Genomic DNA, 26,356 nt, shown 5'->3' on the forward strand with positions numbered 1-26,356 from the left:
CATGCCACCCCTTCCCTCCTCTTTTCTTGGTGTGCCTTGGTGCAGCCTTCAATTAACCATAGTTTCCTGTTTCGTCTGAACTGGGAAACTGTGGTTATCAGCCTCAAAACAAGCCATGATAATAACACACACACACACAGTTTGAAGATCTGTCAGGGAACTGCCATCAGGGCCGGAGGGAGAGAGCGGGCTCCAGAGGGATTCCAGAGAGCATCCCGGGATGGGGAGAGGCAGCCCATCTTCTGGGGAAGGGAATCAGCGTAGCACCAGTGGAGAAGGGGGGCAGATGGGGGAATCGGCGAGGCGGTCCCATGACTCCTTGCCGGGGACCAGCGGGGAGAGTAAGGGTCCTCCGCTGCCCACACCCTCCTTGCGCAGAAGGCTTCCATGCAGGGAGAGTAAGAGGAGACTAGGCGTCAAAGAACTTCTTTGCTGGAAGAAGTTCAAGAAACGCCCACTGACGGATTCTGCCAGCGATTGAGACAGCCACGGGCGAGTGGCTGTCCGGACAGAAGAGGTTCACTCAGGCAACCCAGCCAGGTGTGGCGCCATTTTACGCACGATCAACCCCTAGAACCATTACAAGATCCTTTGAGATTCTGGCTTCTTCTGAGGCTTATAACCATAGAGTCCTGGTTTGGATGTAAAATGAAACTATGGTTACTTAAAGAGCTCTGGGTTTATTTCTGGTGTATTGAGAAAAGGGAGGAAGGAGGGGGTGCTGCACGAAGCTAATGTAAGCCAAGATAGGCTCATGTGAACTGGGTCATGATCTGTCTAGCAGCAAACACCTTGTGACCCCGTAATATGGATTTTGTTCAGCTCACTGAAATTTTGATCAGCTCCGCACATAGCAAAGCAAAACTCTTCTTACAAATGTAAACCTGGAGACTGTCTTCAGCTGCCACCCTTATAAAGCAGAGAGATTCCCAGGTATGTTTGGCCTGCCAAATGGCATCTTGTTGCAACTAATTACCCATTAATCAGCTTCATTGTCCCATCCATGATGCTTAGGAGAAGAGATTTCTCTGCCGTGCTTGACTAAAGCATAGACTGATCAGCAGAATAGTGAAGGCCAAATGCAGCATTTGAAGAGCAGGGGATACAGTTTGAAAACATTTTGTGCAGTGCCAAGACCCCTTTTCTACGTCATTCACCCTTGCAGTAAAACAATGCACTGTACGTTTACAAGGGGAGGAACAGACCGCCATCAAAGCTACTTATTGGCCAGCATCTGTGACATCACCAACTCCCTAGAGCTTAACAGAGGTTGTTAACATGCTCATAATACTGTGTGTGTGAAAAGGTGAAGAATGAGTTTATACAGATACTTATGCTACTTTACACTTTTTTATTTTGTTTTAAGCAGACTTGAAGAATAGGGACAAGACCAATAGCTGAACCATTCAGGTTGCTGGTATAATTGTGACCTTGCAACTGACCCTCTCTTCGCCTTCTCCACCTTGCTCACTGCTCCCATGTCTGTGGCATTTGTTGTAGCTCAAGATGGATGAGGTGGGGGGGGGTGCTCAGATAGAGGGGCCCATGGAGATCAGGTGGGGAGTGGGGACGTGGTACAATGGGGGGAGGGGGCTGTTGAGAGATGGACGAAGACGTTTCTCTTTCGCCTCCCAAAGCAGAGGGGGCAGGTGCTGTACGCGAAGAAGTGCCATGAAGTTCATTTTGCGCAGAGGGAAGTGGCAACAATAGGAATTCTCAAGAGCAGGGAAGGCAGATAAGAAGGGGTAACAGGGTGGAGGAGGAGCGGGAGATTGCTGTGAAAGGAGAACCTTGTTTTCTGTTTCCAAACTATGCATGCTATCTGTAACGATGTGCCATGGTTTTGCTGGATGTACAAAGAAAAGGTGGTGGTGTTGGGACACACAAACACCACGAAACGTGGTACTAGTCCTTTTGACTCTCTCCCTACTTTGTGCATGAGGGTCCATTGTGATTCATACTTGCCTTATATTGAGCCACACCATAGCTTAGAATTGTCTACTGCAATGCACTCTACGTGGGGCTACCTTTGAAGGTGACCTGGAAGCTACAACTAATCCAGAATGCGGCAGTGAGACTGGTGACTGGGAGCGGCCGCCGAGTTCACATAACACCAGTCCTGAAAGACCTACATTGGCTCCCAGTACGTTTCTGAGCACAATTCAAAGTGTTGGTGCTGACCTTTAAGGCCCTAAACAGCCTCGGTCCAGTATAGCTGAAGAAGCGTCTCCACCCCCATCGTTCTGCCCGGACACTGAGGTCCAGCTCTGAGGGCCTTCTGGCAGTTGCCTCCCTGCGAGAAGTGAGGTTGCAGAGAACCAGGCAGAGGGCCTTCTCGGTAGTGGCGCTTGCCCTGTGGAACTCCCTCCCACCAGATGTTAAGGAAATGAACAACTACCTGACTTTTAGAAGACATCTGAAGGCAGCCTTGTTTAGGGAAGTTTTTAATGTTTGATGTTTTATCGTGTTTTTAACGTTCTGCTGGAAGCCACCCAGAGTGGCTGGGGAAACCCAGCCAGATGGGCAGGGTATAAATAATAAATTATTATTATTATTACTCAGACTGGCAATGGCTCTCCAGGGTTTCAGACCAAGCTCTCTCTCTGCCATACCTGGAGATGCCGGGGCTTGAACCCGCAACCTTCTGTATGCAAGGCAGTTGCTCTGCCACTGAGCTATGGTGCTGCAGGGTGGGGGCTCAGGCATCTAAAGAAAGAAGGCACGTCCTCTGCACACAGTTCACTTACTCCCAGGGTGCAGAGGTGGTCTCGTGTGTGTGTGTGTGTGTGTGTGTGTGTGTGTGTGTTGAAAACAAACTCTGTCTACGCCCAGAGGCAGTCTGTTGATTGTGGCCTCCCATTTCAAAGCTCAGCCTTGGCATTTAACAACAAGTTCTCCATTTGGGTCAAGCAACTGATTTGTCGGAAATGGGAGGTGCCCGGATCAGACTTGTCTGCAAATCACAAACCCTCTGATCTTAAAGCCCTCACCCCCCAAGTCCATGGCACGGCAGGGGCAGACTTTGGTCTCTCAAATTTCAATGGTGCCCTGTGCAAGGGCAAAATTTGCCACCCGCCTCCTCTTGCCTTCTCTTCTGCACATGCAGTATGTCATGGTTGTGACGCCCTGTGGTGCCCGCTTTGGCTTGGCGCCCAGTGCGAGGGAACCGGTCATGCTGCCCTAAATCCATCTCTGTCCATGCTGTTACAGCTTGTCTGTGGATATCTACGGGGCACTCCTCTCATGCTCAGAAGCACTCTCTCCTTGATAGTTACCTCAGTTGTCCCTGGGTCAACCCTAGCATTCAAAGCAGACTTAATAGTCCATAATAAGGCTAGGTGCAGCTTTATGAGCTGTGATAGTTAAGTGGATTCCTGATCAGAGCCACCACATACAATTATAATTTTGTTATTCATATGCTGCCTATCTGACTGGGTTGCCGAGCCACTCTGGGCAGCTCCCAACAAAATATTAAAAACACAGTAAAACATCAACTGTTAAAAACTTTCCTGATGTCTTTCAGATGTCTTCTGAAAGTTTGATAGTTGTTTATCTGTTTGGTATCTGGTAGGAGGGCATTCCACAGGGCAGGTGCCACTACTGAAAAGGCCCTCTGCCTGGTTCCCTGTAGCTTCATGTCTCAAAGTAAGGGAATCGCTAGAACATGGGTAGGCAAACTAAGGCCCAGGGGCCAGATCCGGCCCAATCGCCTTCTAAATCCGGCCCGCGGACGGTCCAGGAATCAGCATGTTTTTACATGAGTAGAATGTGTCCTTTTATTTAAAATGCATCTCTCGGTTATTTGTGGGGCCTGTCTGGTGTTTTTACATGAGTAGAATGTGTGTTTTTATTTAAAATGCATCTCTGGGTTATTTGTGGGGCATAGGAATTCATTCTCCTCCCCCATATAATCTGCCCCCCCACAAGGTCTGAGGGACAGTGAACTGGCCCCCTGCTGAAAAAGTTTGCTGACCCCTGCTCTAGAAGGTCCTCAGAGCTGGACCTCAGTATCTGGGCTGGATGGTATATTTTGTTCTCCCCATTTCCCATGCAAATGGGACATTCGGGGCAATGCAACAGGGCCGCTTTTCCTGTGTAGGAGATTATGGCTGCTGTCTTTGCAAACCGCGTCCATGGGAAACGGCGAAAGGATGCCTCTCTGGTGATTCGAATTGAAACTGACTGTGGCTTGTTTACAAGAGATGGTGTGCAGGGCAGTAAGTGGGGGGCAGGGGCAGGGGAATTAGCAGTATTATTGGAGCATCTACGCATGGACAGCTGGCTGAGATCGATACTCCCTCCTCCATCCTTTTGTCTAGGTTATGCACAAGTAAAATCCTGCCTCACTTTGCCCGCCCCCTCCTGTGCTGCTTCATCATTCGAGTACACATGTCCGGTTCAGGCTCAGCTGCTTCATTTAGGGATATTGTCTCTTCCCAAAGCAAAGCTGGTGTGCGAAAGGAAACCAGGAATGGGGGTTCTGCTACTGCTGCTGGAGGATGAAGGTCCTGAAAGGTCACCCACATGGGATATAAAATAACTTTTCAACTGTCATAGTGCAAGGCCAGCAGTATTGCTGGCGTGAGCTGTGAATGGTGCACCTCCCTTTTCTATTTTGTTTTCAGTATCTCACTAACCCTTGATAAGACACGCTACATCTTGCAAGGCGAAGCAATTTCCTCTGGTTCCTTGGCAGGCGCCATTCAAGGTGTTCTGCCTCTTAAAGGTAAAGGGACCTCTGACCATTAGGTCCAGTTGCGGACGATTCTGGGGTTGTGGCGCTCATCTCGCTTTATTAGCCAAGGGAGCCAGCGTACAGCTTCTGGGTCATGTGGCCAGCATGACTAAACTGCTTCTGCCGAACCAGAGCAGTGCACGGAAATGCTGTTTACCTTCCCGCTGGAGTGGTACCTATTTATCTACTTGCACTTTGACATGCTTTCGAACTGCTAGGTTGGCAGGAGCAGGGACCGAGCAACGGGAGCTCACTCCATCGCAGGGATTTGAACTGCCGACCTTCTGATTGGCAAGTCCTAGGCTCTGTGGTTTAACCCACAGCGCCACCCGCGTCCCATTTCGCCTCTTATGTTGCAGCATAAGGGATGCCACAGTCACATGCAAAGTGCATGCTTGGGGATGAGGTTCGGGACGGGTGTGGGGATCTGAGTTTGCACAGGTGCAGGGACTCTGGTGGAGAAGGTGAAGAGAGAAATGTTGTTTTCTCCCTCATAACACTTGGACATCCAGTGAAGCACCAAACATTTGATGGCTTGATCCTCAAAGTGTTGTTGTTGTTGTTTGCAGCGCAGGCGGGTCATTGTGTTGACCGAGAAGCAAATGTTGAAAAAGCAGAGTAAGTTTCTAAGTAAGCAAGCAACTTCCGCCCTCACACCTGCCACTGCTTCCCATTTTGTCTGAGTGCTGCGTTGCAAAAACACTTATCAGCCACGAAAATGCAATGACTAAGGCTGTGCCAGGGCTTCCTGTAGCATCTGATTATACCAAAGTTGAACAAATGGTTGCTTCAGCATCTGTGTATATGTGTGCTTTATATATATATATTCCTCTGCATGCAAAGACAGGCTCAGGCAGATGGGTCCAGCAGTCAAGAAGGCATCTTCTTCACAAGTTGTAGGAGGAAGTGAGGGGCAGATAGAGTTTAGGAGAAGGAAAATTCTGATCCTAAACCTCTGCTGTCTAGCTGAATATCTTCAGGAGAAGAAAAGGCTAAGACATAAACCTAAATAATGCATACAGAAATGCATCTACTAAGTAAAGCGTGCATAGAAATGAATCTTCTAGTAAAAATAACAAAGACGCATTGCATAGTAGGGTAAACTGCTTGCAGAAATGCATATATTAGGCAAATTTGTCTCTTAGGAGAAATTTGCAATAAAATACTGACATGTCTTCATGAGTGCAGTATTTTAGTGCAAATTTCTGTTTTCTAACAGTTGCAAACTGATGTCAGAATGTGGAGAAGGCAGGAAAAAGGAGAAAGTGAGATGGAAGGATCCACCTGTTCCTCGCAGAAGGTAGATCTCCAGGTAGTTTGCAGTAGATAATAATAATACATGTAATAATAATTTATTATTTGTACCCTGCCCATCTGGCTGGGCTTCCCCAGCCACTCTGGGCGGCTCCCAACAAAATATTAAAATACAGTAATGCATCAAACATTAAAAGCTTCCCTAAACAGGGCTGCCTTCAGACGTCTTCTAAAAGTCTGGTAGTTGTTGTTCTCTTTGACATTCTGGTGGGAGGGCGTTCCACAGGGCGGGTGCCACTACCGAGAAGGCCCTCTGCCTGGTTCCCTGTAACCTCGCTTCTCGCAGGGAGGGAACCGCCAGAAGGCCCTCGGTGCTTGGAGGCCCGGCAGGACCTCTGACGTCATCTGGGAGGTGAGAGCCCTGACCCAACTTCCAGTAGAAATCGGAAGTCACATCAGAACCCCGCATTGTGGGTGCTAAGCACCCACAATTTGTGTGTATGTATGTGGGTGCCCCGGTTCTTGTTTTGCCACCTCAGTGCCGTTGGGTAGGAATCCTGGTCTGGATTCCTGAAGATGTCCTGGCCTCCGTTAGCTCGCAGGCGTGACTTCCACCATATGTGTGCCTGCTGAGTCATGGCACTGCTTGGCAGGTTGGCACACTCCTTCCCAGGGCTTGGCAGCTTGTGAGTGGGCAGAGTTTTTTGGTACAGCTCGGCTCAGTTCTTCGCTGTTCCAGGGAAAAGCGAGAGGAGTCATCATCTGTCAGGATGGGGGTGGAGGACAAGAGATGGAGCACGAGGCCATTCCAGACTGACCGGATGCAGCAAAGACCAGGCCTCTTCCACCCCAAGGGGGTTTGGAGAGACATCTGGCTACTTTCGCTTCCACCTTTGAGATGTCGAGATTTTCCCTGAGGCCTGTCTATTATTATTATTATTATTATTATTATTATTATTATTATTAGTCTTCCTTTAATACTCACAAGTATATCTTTACATCATAACTTTACATCTTGAAATTATACATATTCTTATTTTCAAAGTAGGTTCATGATTGTTATTATCATAGATCGGCAAACATTGCTGTACACAAGGAAGAAGAAGAAAGGGGAAAAAGGGGGGAGGGAAAAAAGAAGGATTTTTAGTAGTTTCTGTGGATAACAATTCTAAAAGGAAAATTGATATATAAGAAAACATTATAAATAAAAAGACGATGAATATAGGCAGTAAGTTTATTGGTACAAAATGGAAGACATGGGAAGTCACTTGTTTATGAAGAATATTATCAGTTTAAAATTACATCCTCCCCCCCCCCTTTTCCCTGAGGCCTGTCATGGGCCATGGCCACCACTTCGGATGGCTTTAAAAGAGGATCAGACAAATTCACGGAGAATTAGGCAGAAACAACAATAACAACAACAGCAACAGTAATTTTATTATTTATATCCCACCCATCTAGCTGGGTTTCCCCAGCCACTAAGGCTACTAAGGATCTCAAAGGATCTATGTTGAGTCCCAGTGCATTTCCAAGCACAATTCAAAGTGTTGGTGCTGACCTAATTTGAAGCCCTAAGCAGCTTTGACCCTGCATACTTGAAGGAGCATCTCTAACCCCATCATTCAGCCCAGACGCTGAGATCCAGACACATTCAGCCTGGACACTTCTGGTGGTTCTCTCATTGCAAGAAGCAAAGTTACAGGGAACCAGGCAGAGGGCCTTCTTGGTAGTGGCGCTCATCCAGATGTCAAGGAAATAAACAACTATCTGACTTTCAGAAGACATCTGAAGGCAGCCCTGTATAGGGAAGTTTTTAATGTTTGATGTCTTAATTGTGTTTTAATTTGGTGGGAGCTGTCCAGAGTGGCTAGGGTAATCCAGTTAGATGAATGGCATATAAATTATTATTATTATTATTATTATTATTATTATTACTACCACCAGAGTGGCTATATTCTGCCTCCACAGTTTGAGGCAGTATGCCTCTGAATGACAGTTGCTGGGAATCCCCTGCAGGGACTGTGCTGTTGCATTCAGATTTTGCTTGCAGGCTCCCCATAGGCCACCAGGAGAACAGATTGTTGGACTAGATGGGCCTTGGCCTGATCCAGCACTCTCTTCTTACATTCATGTCTTTAGATAGCCAGAGTTGAATTGTCAGCCCATCTGTTTTTATACTTTTTGCCATTGGCTCTGCAACCTCCTTGCCCAATTCTCTCTGTTCATAGTACAGTCGTACCTCGGAAGTCGAACGGAATCCATTCCGGAAGTCTGTTCGACTTCCAAAACGTTCGGAAACCAAGACGCAGCTTGCGATTGGCTGCAGGAAGCTCCTGCAGACAATTGGAAGGTGCGACGGACATTTGGGTTCCAAAGAATGTTCACAAAGCAGAACAGTCATTTCCAGGTTTGCAGTGTTCGGGAACCAAAATGTTAATCTCACAAGGCATTTGACTTCCAAGGTACAACTGTACACCATCATGGGGAATTTTAAAGGATAAAATGCAGAAGGGAGGGGCTGGTCTGTGACAGGTAAGATTTTTTCTTTCATTTATTTTTAGTTAACAAGATTTGTATCCAAAACCTCTCAAGCAGGGCACGTGACATTTTAAACATCCATTAAAACGTACCAATAAAATCGAAAGTTGCACAAGATTTGAAATGTGAAACCAGGAGTTTTAAATAAAATAGACACAATAAAATGACATGTTAAAATTATGTATTAACATTATACAGTGGTACCTCGGGTTACAGACGCTTCAGGTTACAGACACTTCAGGTTACAGACTCCACTAACCCAGAAATAGTATCTCGGGTTAAGAACTTTGCTTCAGGATGAGAACAGAAATCGTGCGCTGGGAGCAGGAGGCCCCATTAGCTAAAGTGGTACCTTGTGTTAAGAACCGTTTCAGGTTAAGAACGGACCTCCGGAACGAATTAAGTTCTTAACCCGAGGTACCACAGTATTTCTGGGTAGCCTTGCCTAAACAAAGAAGTTTTTTTAGCAGGTGCTGAAAACAACACAACAAAGGAAGCTGCCTATTGTTAATTTGCAGGGAGTGTGCCAGAGAGGGAATGGGTGGGCGCAGCTTCTGAATCTTTGAGTCTATAATCCCAACCAGTCTGTTTCTGCAAGATTCTCGGGCTTTGGGGTACCTCCTTGGCAAGGGAAGGTCCATCAATATGGAGCAAGCCGTCTTTTCGCAGCAAGTGTGAAAATCCACCCATATCATGACTACGCAGAGCACATAAAAGCCGAAAGCAGCTTTCTGCAGTGATGTCCAAATTGCTTGGTCTGGTCTGGGTTCCTGCTATGCCAGACACTTACTTCCCCGCTATGTCTAGGGGTCTGAGCTATGCAATAAATGTTAAGAACTCAGTAATTGCCTTGCTGGATTACCACCAGATCCATCTCGCTCAGCATTCGGTTTCCAATAGCAACCAGCCTCTGAGAAGCTTCCAAGCAAGGCACAAAGGAGGTCGACACCTTTGAGTTGCTGCTTCTGCCCGGCGCCTGGTCCTCGGAGTTGATTACCTCTAAATACAGAGGGTCCATTTGTCCATTTGTCCAACACAATAGCCATTAGTGTACCTGTGCTCCCTGAATTGAACTGGTGCTGTGTGCGTTTAAGAGCTGCTTGTGTGAGCAGTCGAATCCCTGCGGCGGGGTGAGCTCCCGTTGCTCTGTCCCAGCTCCTGCCAACCACCAGTTTGAAAGCACACCAGTGCAAGTAGATACAGTGGTACCTCGGGTTACAATCACTTTGGGTTACAAACACTTTGGGTTACAGACTCCACTAACCCGGACGTGGTACCTCAGGTTAAGAACATTGCCTCAGGATGAGAACAGAAATTGTGCGGCAGCGGAAGGCCCCATTAGCTAAAGTGGTACCTCAGGTTAAGAATGGTTTCAGGTTAAGAATGGACCTCCGAAACGAATTAAGTTCGCAACCACTGTAAATAGGTACCGCTGTGGCGGGAAGGTAAACGGCATTTCCTTGCGCTCTGGTTTACATCACAGTGTTGCATTGCACCAGGAGCGGTTTAGTCATGCTGGCCACATGACCCGGAAAGCTGTCTGTGGACAAACGCCGGCTCCCTCGGCCTGAAAGAGAGATGAGCGTCGCAACCCCATAGTCACCTTTGACTGGACTTAACCATCCTGGGGTCCTTGACCTTTTTACCTTTACAAGGAAGGACCAGACTCAGTAAAGCAGATCACATTATGTGGCAACAGAGCAGGGGTGAGTGTTTTAGCCGGGCTGGAATGTGTCCCTGCTCTGAGAATGCTTCTTGCTTGCCTGGATGAAGGATTGTGTTATGTTCTCACCCTGGGCCAGCAGGGGGATACTGTAGATAGTTTTCACTCAGGTCCACTTATGCAAATAAGGAATTGAAAGTGACGATCAGTGATTGGATAGTTACAGAAAATGGTTAATGTTGCATTGTAGTGGAGCTCTATATAAGCAGGCTGGCTGAAGCCTTCAGTTCAGTTCTGTTCTGGCCTGTGAATAAACAAGAGCTGTTTGAAGAATCGCTGTGTCGTCTGATATGTTCATCCACAACTTAACAGATTATGTGTTTGTTTGTGTGTGAAGAAATCAGCCTAAGGTACAAAAGCAAAATTCACATGGCATGTGGCTCCTGGGAGGCTGCCCAGAGGGGAATGTGGCCCTCGGGCTCCTCCCATCCTGACACAGAACAAGGAAACAAGACACAGACGTGCCCCATTCACAGAAATGTTGGTACTGCATCATTTCTCTTTTCATCCGTTGCACAACTTCATATGAGCAGGCAGCGTATATATGAGCTGACAAACGCGAACTTCAAGTGAGCGCAGAGAATGCGCAGGTAAGCCCTAAACGTAGCCATGAGCTATGGTGTTTTCCCACGATGCCCTGCACAATGCACAAGGGCATTGTGGGAAATATATATATATATATATATATATATATATATATATATACACACACCAATTCCTTTTTATTGGTTTTACAAATACAAAGTACAAATAAACACAAACTAGTAAAAACATATCTGTATAAAGAGATTCTTTGACTCTCGAGACTTCCCCCCATCCCTTCCTTGGAGTCTTATTCTAAGCATCTGCAACTACATATTCATCCATACTCCAATTCTTATATCAAACCATATTACCCATAGTATTTTTTTCACCACAAGTGAGTCAAGATCCTGCTCTCCTGTTCTTGTTTCCATCTGCTTACAATGGTCTCCTAGGTAACTTATAACCCCCCCCCCCATTCCTTTATAAAGTTTTTCTCCTCTTGGTTTCTGAGTTTTCCAGTCAGCTTTGCTATCTCAGCGTAGTCCATCAGCTTGGTTTGCCATTCCCCTCTGGTAGGGACTTTGTCTTCTCTCCAACTCGGGCTAGTAGCATCTGGGTGGCTGTTGTTCCATACATGAAAAGTCTTTTCTGTTCCTTTGGAATGTCGGTACCTGTAATTCCTAATAGAAAAGCTTCTGGTTTCTTCACAAACGTTATTCTAAGCATTTTTCCATTTCATTATACAGTGGTACCTCGGATTACATACGCTTCAGGTTACAGACTCCGCTAACCCAGAAATAGTGCTTCAGGTTAAGAACTTTGCTTCAGGATGAGAACAGAAATCGTGCTCCGGCGGCGCGGCGGCAGCGGGAGGCCCCATTAGCTAAAGTGGTGCTTCAGGTTAAGAACAGTTTCAGGTTAAGTATGGACCTCCGGAACGAATTAACTCGAGGTACCACTGTATATCATCTCCCAGAAAGCTTTTTTTACCATACAAGTCCACCACATATGAAAAAAGGCACCTTCTTTTTCTTTACATTTCCAGCAGGTATATACATTTTTGATAACTTAGTTGGAGTCAAATACCATTGGTACATCATTTTCATAAAGTTTTCTTTCAATGTACAACAAGGCATTGTGGGAAATTTAAAGGATTGCTCCCAGTTTCCCAGTGTCGACTGCATATGCAAGGTTCAGGGCTAGGCCTGGCATTGGCACGAAACACCCTGAGGCAGTTCCTGGGGTACCTTGGCAAGGCCTGCTGTTGATGCCAGCTCCACTGGGCAGGGGAAGGGGGCGTTCTCTGTGAATTCCCCAAAACTATTCTATGTTGTGAGGAAAATTTAAATGGTGCTTGCTGGCCACCCAGTGTACACTGCCCACCACATGCCACCTTTGAGGCTTTGCAAGGTAGAAGGGTGGCCATCGCACTGTGTCCCTCAGATCTGGGGCTGAGCCTGAGATGGTTCCTTTGCTGGACCCATCCACCTTCATCTGAGTCTATAAAGTGGAGAATCAACAAATGCCCTTACATGTGGCAGCTGCCAGCAAAGCCTCAACAGGGTTCTCCCTGACCCACCTCAGCCCACAGTGGCAAACCAGTGTTGTGCATCTGCCAGCAATGTGCTGTAGATGAGATGAGGGACTCCAATATCTTTGGGTCAGTATGCACATTTGGAATTTTTAAGAAAGTGCCCTGGGCGCCAGTCACGAAATAGTGGTTATGGGGATATGGTGTAACAGAAAATGGCTGCCGTGAGGGCATGGAATAACGCAAGATGCCACCTCTGAAAGAGCAGAAAAGAGACCTACATGCACACAGGGCCAGATTTAGGTTTGATGAGGCCCTAAGCTACTGAAGGTAACCGGGACCTTTATATGTCCTGCTGTCCTTTGTCAACAACAAATTGTCGCTGTTTTTTGTTGTTGAATATATGCTATATGGCAATGTATGGACCTAATAGGTATCTGAAGCCATTTGCACATAACAAAATATGTATTTTTTCAAAGTAATTGTTGAACTGAAATACAATTAAGAAGAAGTACAGTATATTAATAGTGAAATTGGTTTTGGAATAGACTTCCGGAATGGATTAAGTTTGAGAAACAAGGTACCAACATACAGTATATAGAAATGAGCAAACCAGTGATATTTTAGGGAGCAGGCTAGCAGGCAGGGCCCATTACTTACATCATAGGAGCCTATAAAACACAAAACACTGTTGCTGTATGTAGGTTTTATTTGATTTGATTTTTATCTTATATTTTGGAAATGTACATCCAGTTTTGTTTCTCTTTAAAAAATTTTGGGGCCCCCAAAGAGAGTGGGGCCCTAAGCTATAGCTTGTGCCCCTCCTCATACATTAGCTGTACATGTTGTGTTTGGAACAGATGAGAGGGTGGGCAGCAAATCCTGGCATCCGGTGAAGGTTGGTCATGTTTAAGAGGATGTGTTCAGTGTAGGAGAGAACACGAACTGAACAGCAAGAGCCAACAATCTCTCATGCATTGTGGATTTTTGAGGGGATATTTACTGAAACCTGTTGTGGGCACAGCAGAATGTACTGGTGGGTGCTGTACTGTTGACCACTTGAGCAGAGAAGGTATTGCGTGGCAAGTTCCCGCCTCCCCCCAGTAGGAATAAAGATACATGACACCGTTATTTTAGGTTAATGGGCTATAATTGGCCACAACTTTATTGGTTACAGGTGATGAGTGGTATTGGCTTAGGCATTGGTCCTAACCGACTATCTAGCTTCAGCCTGTTTGCTTGAAGACTGGGAAGGGTTAACACCAGCAGGGGGAGCCCTGCTGATGCACATCAACTAGGAACTCCCCCCAGGGTCACCGCTCAGGGGCGTGCCTTAGGCCCACACCTCCATAGGCTTCGGACAGGGTCACGCCCCCGGAATCCTTTATCGGACTACCCTTCAATATCCGGGGGAGGTGATGGCGCTTCCTCCGCCCCAGCCATCTACATAACAATTCCCATACCAATGCTTAACTGCCAGTACTGAGGAAGTTGTGACGATTTGCTACGAGGTAGGCGAAAAACCAAGCGACTGGTGCCAATTTGCCAAGTGGAAAAAATTCCTACCAGGCCCCTTAACGGCGACCAACCGATGTCCATAGCAAGGCCAAAAGAGGAACCTTGAAGGGTGGGTGGGTGGGAAACCGAAGCAGCTGAGCGGCCAAAGAGGGAGATCCGCGGCCGCGCCTGCCTTAAATGGCGCAGGCCACACCCCCTGGGCCAGCCGATTGGTTGGCCAGGGCATGATGCGGCCGAGGATTCCCCGCATGCGTGTTGGGGGTGTGAAGCCCACAACACCACCACCTCCCTAGGTCGGAAGTGGCTTTGTTGCATCAGGAAGCCCCTCAGACTGTGTAAAGAAATGGCTCACATAAGTGAGCCCAGCTATGTATTATTAGAGAATGAAATGATGAAATAAAGGTGACTATTACCCATTCTGACAAGAGAGGGAATTCCTTCCAGACCACATATGTATAGGCAAGAGTGCCCTTGACATGGGAGTGGAGAGGAAAATGACAGTCTAGAAGGATGAAAAAGGAAAATCCATCGTTTTCTAAGGAAAAATAGGATTTTTCTTCTTATTATTGATATTTCATTAGAAGAATTTCATTTATGAAAAGGTAGAGTGAGGAAAAAAGAAAGGAAAGAGTGAGAGTGGGAAAAAAAGAAAAATACTGTTGTGCAATAATATACAGATGTGAATATTCTTATTAGCCAAATACACACGTAATTGTCAACAAACTAATATATTCTGTGTAACTTCATTCCAGATAAAAAAATTCCTTCCAGTAGCACCTTAAAGACCAACTAAGTTAGTTCTAGGTATGAGCTTTCGTGTGCATGCACACTTCTTCAGATACACTGAAACAGAAGTCACCAGACCCTTCTAAATAGTGGGAAGGTGGGGAGGGGTATTACTCAGAAGGGTGGTGGGAATGGGTGATTGGCAGATAGCTGTGATGAGCCTGTTGACGACTCTTAACGACTGCAATAGGTCTTACAGGAAAAAGCAAGGGGTGAGAAGGTGAAAAATGGCTTTGTCATGTATAATGAGATAAGAATCCAATGTCTTTGTTAAGACCAGGTCTCTCCATGGTTTTAAGTTTGGTAATAAGTTGCAATTCAGCAGCTTCTCTTTCCAGTCTATTTCTGAAATTCCTTTGTAATAGAACAGCTACTTTGAGATCTTGTATAGAATGTCCTGGGAGATTGAAGTGTTCTCCTACTGGTTTCTCTGTCTTGTGATTCCTGATGTCAGATTTATGTCCGTTTATCCTTTGGCGTAAGGTTTGGCCTGTTTGTCCAATATAGAGAGCTGAAGGACACTGTTGGCATTTGATGGCATACACAATGTTAGACGATGAGCAATTAAATAGTCCCGAGATGGTATGTGTGATGTTGTTGGGGCCAGTAATGGTGTTGTCCGGGTGTAAGTGGCAGCAAAGTTGGCATCTGGGTTTATTGCAGGCTCTGGTGCCAGTGTCCTTGTTAAGTCTGGTAGTAGTATTATTGTGGGTTAGGAGTTGTTTAAGATTGGGTGGCTGTCTGTAGGCAATGAAAGGTCTTCCTCCCAGAGCTTGAGAAAGAGAACTGTCATTGTCCAGGAGAGGTTGTAGATCTCTGATGATGCGTTGTACTGTTTTAACTTGGGAGCTGTATGTGATGACTAGAGGTGTTCTGTTATTTTCTTTCTTGGGTCTGTCTTGCAGCAAGTTCTCTCTGGGTATCAGTCTGGCTCTGTTGATCTGTTGTCTAACTTCATCTGCTGGGTATTTTAGTTCTAAAAAGGTTTGCTGTAGATCTCTTAGGTGAGAGTCTCTGTCTGTAGAATTGGAACAGATGCAGCTGTAACGCTATTTCCAGATATCATTGTATTTATCCAAGCTGTCCGTTCATATGCTGCCAAAGTTGTTGTATTGTCAAACCATTGATTAAGGGGAACTGTATCTTTATTCTTCCAATTAATCAGTATTGGTCCCTTGGCCACCATTAGGGCGCGTAGAATCCATTTTCGCTCTCCTGTTGTCAATTTCTGTACAATGGGTACAGTTCAAAAACAGGCGATCTAGGGGGGAATTCCATGAATGCGCCTAAACCACTTGCGCTCCCTCTCCCAAGCTGTGTTTTAATCTCCTGACAGGTCTATTTTGAGTAATAATTTTCTGAGCCCAAAGGATCTGCTGAGGGTTTTACTAAACCCTGAGAGGAAGGGGGGACGGGGCTAATCAGGACTCATATTTATTCCAAACTTCCATTCTCTTCCCACACACGAGCTCAGAAAGCATGTGTTTTCCTCCTATTTTATTTTCCGTGTTCCTTTGTATCCATAGATGGGACTGAGTGTGGTGGGGACCCCCCACTCCCTGTCCTTGACTAGGCATCACAGGTGGTGGGTGCAAAGGAAAGGCAGGGGCAGGCTGAACGGCTACCCTGGCAGCTTAATTTATGCCACCGTGGGTTTTGGGAGCGGGGTGTTTTCGTGCTTTCTGTCTCTGGCTGTGACAGCCTTTGCGGCTTTGATTACAGGATAGAGCGAGCCTGAGAGGATTGGAGGCGGAAGAGGATCGAAGTTGCAAAGGGGCGGGGATGAATCTCCTAAGCGGGGAAGCGTACGTACAGGGATGGCAGCTAAATCGGGATCTGCGGAGGGCTCAAAGTGTGTGTTTGGCGGGGCGGGGCGGAGACGTGAGCTTTCCGAAGTCAAGGGGAAAGAGCGAGAAAGCTAAAGGGAAAGAATTCGTCCTTTGATCTAGGAAAGGAAGGCAGGAAAGGGTGAACAAATGTAGGAGAGGTTTGGGGCCGGCCCTGCCATTAGGCAGCGTGAAGCTGCTGCCTCAGGTGGTACAATATTGGGGGTTGGGGAGTGGCAATGAGGCATTGGAGGAAAGAGCTATGTTGTGCCAGTCAGTAGAAAAAAGGCAGTCACAGAACTGAAAACTACACAAAACAAATGAAATACTGTGAAAATCCCTGAAACGAGAAGTAATTGACTAAAAATTACCTTATAGAATTAAACTAAATAACAAAAATCACAAAGTTTAAGGAAAAAATTAGAAAAACCTAGAAATGAAGAAAGCCTTAACGCGATGCCGGCTACAAACCTTGTTTCACTGATTTTCACGGTATTTCATTTGCTTTGTGTATGTTGTGCCAGTCGGCTTGCCCTTCATCTCCTAAACTAGTGGAGGGTGCTGTCTTGTTACCTGTGTCGAAGTAACGTTCAAGTCAATTAAGGTTGCCCTATGAATCAACTCAGGTTCTGTATGTGGATCAGGGAGAACTTGGTCTTATGCTTTGCCTTAGATGGCGAAATGCCTTGGAATGGCCCCAAGAGAGAGCATTTAAGGAAGAAAGGGGAATGAGGACTATTCAAGTAACAGCAAAAGATTGAGGTCCTGGTTCCCACTCCCATCCCTCCACATGCTCATTTAACTCCTCCTTGCAATGCCTGGAGAGGTCAGGAGGTTTGCTTGTTTGTTTGGCCAGTTGGGTACATTTGAAATTTTGAGGCAGTTCCGTGGGCACCATTCACAAAATGGCAGACGTAGGGGATGCGGCATGACATAAAATGGCTGCCACATTTAAAAGAGCAGAAAAAGAGACAGGAAGACAAAATGTTGTTATTTATTGAATTTGTATCCTGCCCTATACCCGCAGGTCTCACAGGATACAATTACGATCTAAAAACACAAAATAGAAATAACCCAATAACTCTCCCTCCCACACAGACACTTTAAAAGGGCATTGGACGGTACTGTTGCAGCTCTCAATAGAAAACAGGCACTCACATGCTCTTTGTGTCTCTGTTCAGAACAGAAGGTCAAGTGGACATGTTGAGCAAGGCATGTTAAATATAGGAGATGCCGACCGGAAAGAGCAAGCAGTCTCATGCATGGTGGGTGAAGTGTGAAGTGTAGGTGGGTTCCCTCGAGTCAAGACACAGAGTTAACATCAAGAACTTTTATTGAACTAACAGAACTGAACAACAGGGGCAAAGCAACAGCTTATATACATTTCTGAAGGCCTGGGCCACTCCCACTCCTAACGTGATTGGCTGTCTAAACTTCCAAGCTGCGAATCATGACTCAGAGTTTAAGGGCCAATGGCAGAGGCCCAAATCCTGAAAGGTTCTGTGATTGGATATCATGTATCAAATCAGAACACAGGGGCTCAGAATCCTTAGTCCAGACTCAAGTTCAGGCAAACACAGAACCCACTGAATACATAAAAGGGGATTTCAGAGAGGATATTTTCGGAGAACTTTCATGAGCTGCAGTAGAGGTACTGAAAGGCATATTGGTGCCCGCAGGCTGTGGGTTGGCAACCTGTAGCTTACACAGAATGGTCTAAATACCGTACCCGGTGGGGTATTCATTTACTCTGTGTTTCTAAATTGTGCAGTGAAACAGCAAACCTGGGCCATGGAGACAAGTCTCAGTTGTAATCATCCAGAGGGGTTGATCGGGGTCTGTGCATCTGCATCTGTACTCAGGTGTCAACTGTCTGCGATGTTGGTAACTCACATCAAGGCGAGCACAGAGCTGCTGGGGAAGTGATGCCATCAGTTAATTTCGTGTTGTAATTACAGATGGATGTGAGGGGGCAAAACAAGAGAAGAGATATCACTTATTCATGATTACATGGGGCTTTCTGGTAACTAAGGTTTTGCCTGTTCAGAGGGCAAAGGAGCCCTGCAACAAACAAACAAAAACAAACAAACTCATGAGTGATACCGTGGGTTCATAACCCCGCATTTGCAAGCCTCTTGCCTTCTACAACGAGAGAAATGAGGCAAAATGGTGTAAACGCGAATTCTGCTCATTCATTCGGCAAGAAACTAGCCTGCCCCAGCCTTTCAATGTTTTAAACCGATGAATGAAGTAATTTACGGAAGTGGATCTAGCCAATAAAATAAGGAGAAGGCAACTAGAATGATACTCCTATCAGCTGGAGAAGAAACTTCTTGGGTCATTTTTAAGCCTTTAATTTTGGTCCTTGGTTAGAGAAGCAATTGCTGCGCCATATAAAACAATTCAGATGTCCAAAGTTTTAGTAAGGTTGTATGTCTACCTAAAAACAAATGTAGCAGCAAAGAGAGTTGTTCACTATTTTTCTACCTCAGCTCAAATTCTAACACTTTGAATTGTGCTTGGAACGTACTGGGAACCGACGTAGGTCTTTCAGGACCGGTGTTATATGGTCCCAGCGGCCGCACTCAGTCACCAGTCTGGCAGCTGCATTCTGGATTAGTTGTAGTTTCCGAGTCACCTTCACAGGTAGCTCCAAGTAGAGTGCATTGCAGCAGTCAAAGCGTTGCAAACTGAATTCACCTTGCGTTCAAACAACTAGTCACTTTACCAAATCAATGTACCACGTCAAACCGAATTAACGCCATTTATCCGGTATTGCTCAAATTAAGGACAAGTTACAAATTTTATTTAAGCATATACCAGCACTTTTGGTATGGCAGACCCAGAAGTCAGCTTGCAATAAAAGCATATCTCAATTCTAGAACAATGGGAGTGGGGAGTTTGAAAGGTTAAATACTGAACAGATTCATTACAAATTCATCCCAGGGATAAGGACTGTTTTGTGTGAATATGAGAGGATATATAAATGTGGATTCTGATTTAGAAGGTAAGAAGTGAGAGCCAGTTTGGCCATATGAGATGGCAGAACGAGGGATCAAGCCCTGTTTGTCGAAAGCCACTGAAAGGCCACAACAATGAGGCCTTGCTCACTAAGAATGATATCCGGGTGACCCATCTACTCTGGGAAAGACTTGGCATAGGATTTTGAACGCTCCTTGCTTTAGCTGTCACTAAGGTCTCCCTCGAATTTCCCTTCCTGTGATCTCTTCCTGACTTCCTAAGTTGTGTTTTCCGCGCTGTACATGGAGAAAGAGACTTCCCTGTCGCAGCACAGAACTTGACAAAGTGAAGTGCTTTTCTTAACGGACAATGTATGTGTGTGTGTGTGTGTACATAAGAAGAGAGAATTGAATATAAGAAGAGTGTTGCTGGATCAGGCCAGTGTCCTATCTAGTCCAGGGTCACAGCTGGCGCTGTGATCTAAACCACTGAGCCTCTTGAGCTTGCCGATTGGAAGGTCGGCGGTTCAAATCCCGGTGACGGAGTGAGCTCCCATTGCTCTGTCCCAGCTCCTGCCAACCTAGCAGTTCGAAAGCACACCAGTGCAAGTAGATAAATAGGTACCACTGCGGCGGGAAGGTAAACAGCATTTGCGTGCGCTCTGGCTTCCGTTACGGTGTTCCATTGTGCCATTGTGTTCATATCTTTTCTCTCTCTGTCCAGGTTTTTAGCACCTATTCCAACGAGGAATATGACCGGCGGAACGAAGATGTCGATCCCATGGCTGCCTCGGCAGAGTATGAACTCGAGAAGCGGGTGGAGAGGCTAGACCTCTTTCCCGTGGAACTAGATAAAGGTAATGGAGAAATCTGGTAGGGATGTGAGGTAAAAATGGTTTTTCTGGAATGGAGAAGGTGGGAGCCTATTTGTTAATTCAGCCAGCTGGGGAATGTGTTGGAAAGTAAGGTGTTTCTTTACATTCACACACACATTAACCAGGAAGGTCTTTGTCAGAGATTTTCAGCTGAGGGATGGCCTGGCCACTGAATTGAAACGCACCCAATAGTTCATTTCTTTCCATTTGGGCCTGAATAGCAACAATGGTTTCCTAGCCCCACTGCAAGTGCTAATGTTCAGATGATTTTGTTGTCACCCTCCGCTGCCGCTGTGAAGTGTCACGGCCGTGTTCATTCCACATACATTTAAGCTCTGATTTACTCAGGGATGCTGAGATTACTGTGTTATCACCAGCTACTGCTGCTGAGAAGGGTAATTTTGCATACATTTACATTGTAATTAAATTGTCCCAGACGGTATTTTGCATTCCGTTGTCATTAACACCAGCCTTTACATTCCCTCCCTTCTTTATTTATTTATTTGTTTGTTTGTTTGTTTAAGGATTTACAAACTGTCTCCCAAAAAAAGTGATTTTGAAGCAGTGCGTGCAATGGAAATATTTTAAAAGCAACAAAATAGGTAGCAAAAATGTGCATAACCATCTGAAAAGCAGATCTTAAAAACCCAGGTGTCCTGTGGTATACAATGTAAAATGGCTGAGTCACTCTTCAGGGAAAGCCATTGTTGAGAGAGAGAGAGAGAGAGAGAGAGAGAGAGAAGTTCTTTGATAGCTGCCTAAGAGTAAAAATGAAAGGAGATCAGGAGCTGATTCCATAGAGCTGGAGCTGCAAAACTAAAATCCTAGTATCTAGTTGATGTCAAGCATATCTAAGCATATGGGACTCTAAACTGTGTCCCATCAGAGGAACACAATTGGCTCCAAGTTTTATAGGGCTTTGAATGCTAAAATAAAAACCTTGAGCCCAGTGGCATAATGGGCAGCCTAGTGGCAGCTTGTGGACTACAGTGGTATCTTGGTTCTCAAACTTAATCCGTTCCAGAAGTCCGTTCCAAAACCAAAGCATACCAAAACCAAGGCGCTCTTTCCCATAGAAAGCAATGCAGAATGGATTAATCTGTCCCAGACTTTTAAAAACAACCCCTAGCACAGTGAATTTTACTATCTAACGAGACCATGGATCCATAAAATGAAAGCAATAAGCAATGTACTACAGTCACACAATCAATCAATCAATCAATCAATCAGTAGCTGAACTGGGTTCCACACAAAACAAAAAGAGAGAGCAACAAAAACACAAAATAAATAGCAAAAACAGATAGACCTCAGCATAACACTCAAAACGGAAGCATAACACTCAAAATGGAGCACGTTCAGCTTCCAAAAAAAGTTCGCAAACTAGAACACTTCTGGGTTTGCAGTGTTTGGGTTCCGAGTTGTTTGAGAACCAAGGCGTTTGAGAACCAAGGTACCACTGTAATGGAGTTGTGAAGTTATCTGTTCTTTGACCATACTGGCCAAACTGTACCTCAGGAGGAATGATCACAACTGTGTTAGCAGCAAAGCTTTTCTACCTGTATGGGGGTGTGTTTGTGTTTGTACATAAAACCTGTCAACTGAGGATCACACCCCATGCATCTGACGAAGTGAGCTGAAGTCTAGGGCTGGGCGAGATCTGGTTTTCAACTTTGTGGCATATCACCAGCTAAACATTGCAACATACCTGTATATCACAATGTCTGAGATAAGGATGGAGCTGTGTAGAGGCATCCGCTGGCTTCACGGTTTTTCCTGCACCGTGATTTTAGCATGGCACACACACATATCATGATTTGCAATATATTGCCAGGTCTAAAATTATGAAACTGATATCACGATACGGACTTCAAACCGGTTCCAAGTGATATATCAATATATCACCCAGCCCTACGAAACCTTACGCCAGGGGTCGTTTTTTGAGGCTGGTCCAGTCCACTGACCGGCAGACCTCTCAGTGGGCCGGAACATGCATGCCTGTGCAGGCGCTCAAGCTATTTCTGGCGCTCTTCCGGGTCGGAAGTGCACTGGAAATAGCATACACGCATGCGCACGGGCACTCCTCTGGGTAAGGAGCGCCCGTGCACATGCACACACAATATTTCCAGTCCTCTTCCGACCTGGAAGTCGGTCCCCGTGGTGAGGGGAAAAAATGGCATTGCGGGGGGGGGGGGGGGGGAGCACAGAATTCCCACGCCGATCCACAGAACGGCCGTGGGCCAGTTCCAGGAAGCTCATGGGCCCAAACTGGCCCATGGGCCTTAGATTGCTGACCTCTGTGTTACACCATGATAAAATTGGTTAATCTTCGAGGTGCCTCTTTGCTTTTTTCGCTGCAGCAGGCTTACATGAGTATACTCCTCTGGAAATTGTAGGAATTGAAAATCTATTAGGCCTCAAGCAAATAGCAGCTGCTTCCCTACGAAGACAAACTGCATTAGTTATTTGGGTAGTTATTCAAGAAGGTGTCCTCATACCCCTGGGATTCTCCCTTAAGCCCCCCTCCCCCCCCACACACACTCAGGAGGATTGTATTTAGAGCCTGGCTACCTATTACACCCACCTTGCCCTATCCTTTTGGGTTTTCTTCTTACCTTAACAGCTAATTTTTCATAGAAACTGGGATGTGGTTGAAGCATGGAAAGTAAACAACCCGGGAAATAAACAACAAATAAGGAAAAGGCCTTTAATGCAATGTTTCCTCCATCCTACCACAAAAAACGTTAATCCTTAGGACCTGAAGCACTGATACATCAACCGTCCCTAACTTGCATGTCCTGGTTTTCTTGGTGTGGCGTAGTGGTTAAGAGCGGTGGACTCGTAATCTGGTGAACCGGGTTCGCGTCTCTGCTCCTCCACATGCAGCTGCTGGGTGACCTTGGGCTGCTCACACTTCTCTGAAGTCTCTCAGCCCCACTCACCTCACAGAGTGTTTGTTGTGGGGGAGGAAGGGAAAGGAGAATGTTAGCCGCTTTGAGACTCCTTCGGGTAGTGATAAAGCGGGATATCAAATCCAAACTCCTCCTCCTCTTCTTCTTCATCTTCTTCTTTTCTTCTAATTTCATGGGCGATGCTTGGATCTTCTTGCCTGTGGTCCGGTCCATGTTCAGGGTGCACCGCAGTGCAGTGGCGTAGCGTGGGGGTGCAGGGGGTGCCAGCCGCACCGGGCGCAACATGGGGGGGGGCGCTTGCACTCGCAGCTCTCTGCCCCTACCTGGCTCACTCACTCTCTCTCACTGCAGTGCTGGCTATGCGAATCCGATCCAAGCTGCCGGGTCGCCGCCCACTGTGGAGGGGGAGGGTGCCAGGCGTGCGTTGCGGTGCGGAGCGGAGAGAGAGCGAGGGAGGGACTATCTGGGGGAGGGACAGTGCAGCGGCCGCCCAGCGCAGCGCTGAGCGCGGGAGAGAACCACACCCGACCAGCCCAGGCAGCAGCAAGAAGAAGCTGGCAGCGGCGACAGGTTAGGGGTTAGGGGCGCAAATTACTTGCCTTGCCCCGGGTGCTGACAACCCATGCTACGCCGCTGCCGCAGTGCGAGCAGAGAAATTTCCACCCGTTTCCCCTGCTATTAGTTTACATCTACAGTGTGAAAAGCACTGTGATTGTCTGACTTAGTAGTTCAAAGGAGTTTTTATTGACTTATCCTTGTGCTTATCTGTTGTATTTGTTGCAATATGCTGTCCAGGGCTGTAACTTGCCCTGTGACCTAATTCTGGTAACTCCTCTGGAACCTGGTGTTCTTAAGAAAATCATCCTTTGCTTTCCCTCGTTCAGATTCCGAGGGGCTTGGAATCAGCATCATCGGGATGGGAGCCGGTGCTGATATGGGCCTAGAAAAACTTGGTATCTTTGTCAAGACGGTGACAGAAGGAGGAGCAGCTCACCGAGATGGCAGGTCAGTCTCTGGTTGGCATTGAACCCACTGCAAACACCCTAACTTTGACTCACAGAAGGGGGTACTGGGAGCAGGGGAAAGAAAAACCCTGCTAGCTGTGATGTGACGTGTTTCTCCTGCTCTTATCAAGCATTCCATGCCTCTGAGTCAGCGCTTCCCAAACTTGGGTCTCCAGCTGTTGCTGGACTACAACTCCCATCATCCCTAGCTAGCAGGACCAGTGGGATGGGAATTGTAGTCAGGGCCGGATTTAGGTTTGATGAGGCCCTAAGCTACTGAAGGTAATGGTGCCCTTTATATGTCCAGCTGTCCTTTGTCAACAACAGATTGTCACTGTTTTTTTGTGTTGAATACACCGTATTTTTCACTCCATAAGACGCATCCGACCATAAGACGCACCTAGTTTTTAGAGGAGGAAAACAAGAAAAATAATATTTTGAACAAAACAGTGGGTGTATGATTTTTGTGGGTCATGCTGTGTCCACAGACATGATATCTGATTTGACAGTGAGTTTGGGGTAGCCCAATGCAAAAATCCCGAGGATCCATGTGGATCCATGCTTTGTAACCACATTTTTGTGCCATTGCGGCCCCACAAAACAGTGGGTGGGTGCAGGCTGTAGCCATGGACATGCTATGTGATCTGATGGTGAATTTGGGGTGACCCAATGCAAAGATCCTGAGGATCCATGGGCTTTTACCTCCCCACTCACTCCCAGGCAGCCTCCTTTATCGCTAGCATCCCTTATCTCCCTCCCAATCGCTTGCCAATCAGCTGCTCAGCGGCTTTGTTTCAACACCCACTTCCCTCTTTCAAAAAAAAAAAAAGCACAATCTGCTTTTAGCCCCTGGGCAATTCAGCTCCAGGGACCACGCATTCGCTCCATAAGATGCACAGACATTTCCCCTTACTTTTTAGGAGGAAAAAAGTGTGTCTTTTGGAGTGAAAAATACGGTATGCTATATGGTAATTTATGGACCTAATAGGTATCTAAAGCCATTTGCACATAACAGAATATGTATTTTATCAAAGTAATTGTTGAACTGAAATACAATTAAGAAGTATATTAATAGTGAAATACTTTTTTTTCTTCCTTTCGATTTTTTGGGGCCCCCAAGAAAGTGGGGCCCTAAGCTATAGCTTGTTTCACTTATATGTAAAACCAGCACTGATTGTAGTCCCCAAACAGCTGGAGACCCAAGTTTGGGAAAACCAGCTCTGGGTGAAGGGATACTTGCAAGCAATCATACATACCCCGCCTTTTTGGGACTCAAGGCGGCTGACAGATAAGAACAATTAAAAACAGAGAAAACAAAGACATTGGGAAAGAAATGGAGAACGCAGGTGGATGATGAGTGCTTATCTGTTTTTGGAAGTGAAACATGGGAGGAGAGGGAGCATTCAGATTATACTCGATGTTCAAACATGTTACGCTCACCGTACGAGAGCGGACAATTCTGCTGAAAATTATGAAGTACTTTCCCCCTTCCTCTTCAACAGGCAGAGAAAGCTGGAGGGGATAAACGTCACACATACACAGAGTGAAGAAGGAGCTTCTTTCTGTCTTTCTGTATCCGTTCTTTACCCCTCTGCTCAGGAAATTCCTAACTTTCCTTAGGAACTGGGAACAGACGCAGCAGGGACAACAATCTGCAAAGGAGAGATAAAGAACGGAGAGGAAAGGCCTCCAGAGGCCACACAAACATTGTACATATGAAACACCTTTAAAGCACATTGTTGTTGTCCCCCAAGAATCCTGGGAACTGTAGTTTGGCCCTTCGCCGAGCTACAATTCCCAGCTCTGCCATTCTATGGGGAAAGCAGCATGCTTTAAATGTACGGTGTTTTGATGTGACATGAGTCTCTTCCTTCACCATCTTGTGTGCGTGTGTATATATATGCCTGTGGTTTTTCTGTTCCCTCCAACTTTCTTGGCTTGTTCATGGGAGAGCAAACAGAATTCTCAGCAGGCAAAAACTTTCGCATGGCGGGGATGCTCTCATGCAGGGAGTGTTAGTTTGCAGCCAGGCTCTCAGAGTCTTTCAGTGTGATCCTAAGCACCGAGTTGAAGGGCAGTTTACTGAGTTACTGACTTGATTCCCTTATAAATGCGTTGAGGGCTGCATGTTTGTTTCCAGAAGAAATAAATAAAGAGATGGAATGTTTTTGT

At 46.2% G+C, this 26,356-nt stretch overlaps 1 protein-coding gene across 2 annotated transcripts in view; it reads left to right on the forward strand.

Annotated features, from left to right (window-relative positions):
• The window catches only part of PPP1R9B (protein phosphatase 1 regulatory subunit 9B), an 82,260-nt gene that overhangs the window by 17,779 nt on the left and 38,125 nt on the right, over window positions 1–26,356 (forward strand). For both annotated transcript variants that reach the window (XM_079949449.1, XM_079949448.1), the window contains exons 3-4: window positions 20,121–20,253; window positions 24,065–24,185. In XM_079949449.1, the coding sequence (XP_079805575.1) occupies window positions 20,121–20,253; window positions 24,065–24,185 (254 nt within the window). The remainder of the gene's footprint in view (window positions 1–20,120; window positions 20,254–24,064; window positions 24,186–26,356) is intronic.

This window comes from Podarcis cretensis, assembly GCF_951804945.1.
Source record: "Podarcis cretensis genome assembly, chromosome: 13".
Lineage (NCBI taxonomy): Eukaryota > Metazoa > Chordata > Lepidosauria > Squamata > Lacertidae > Podarcis > Podarcis cretensis.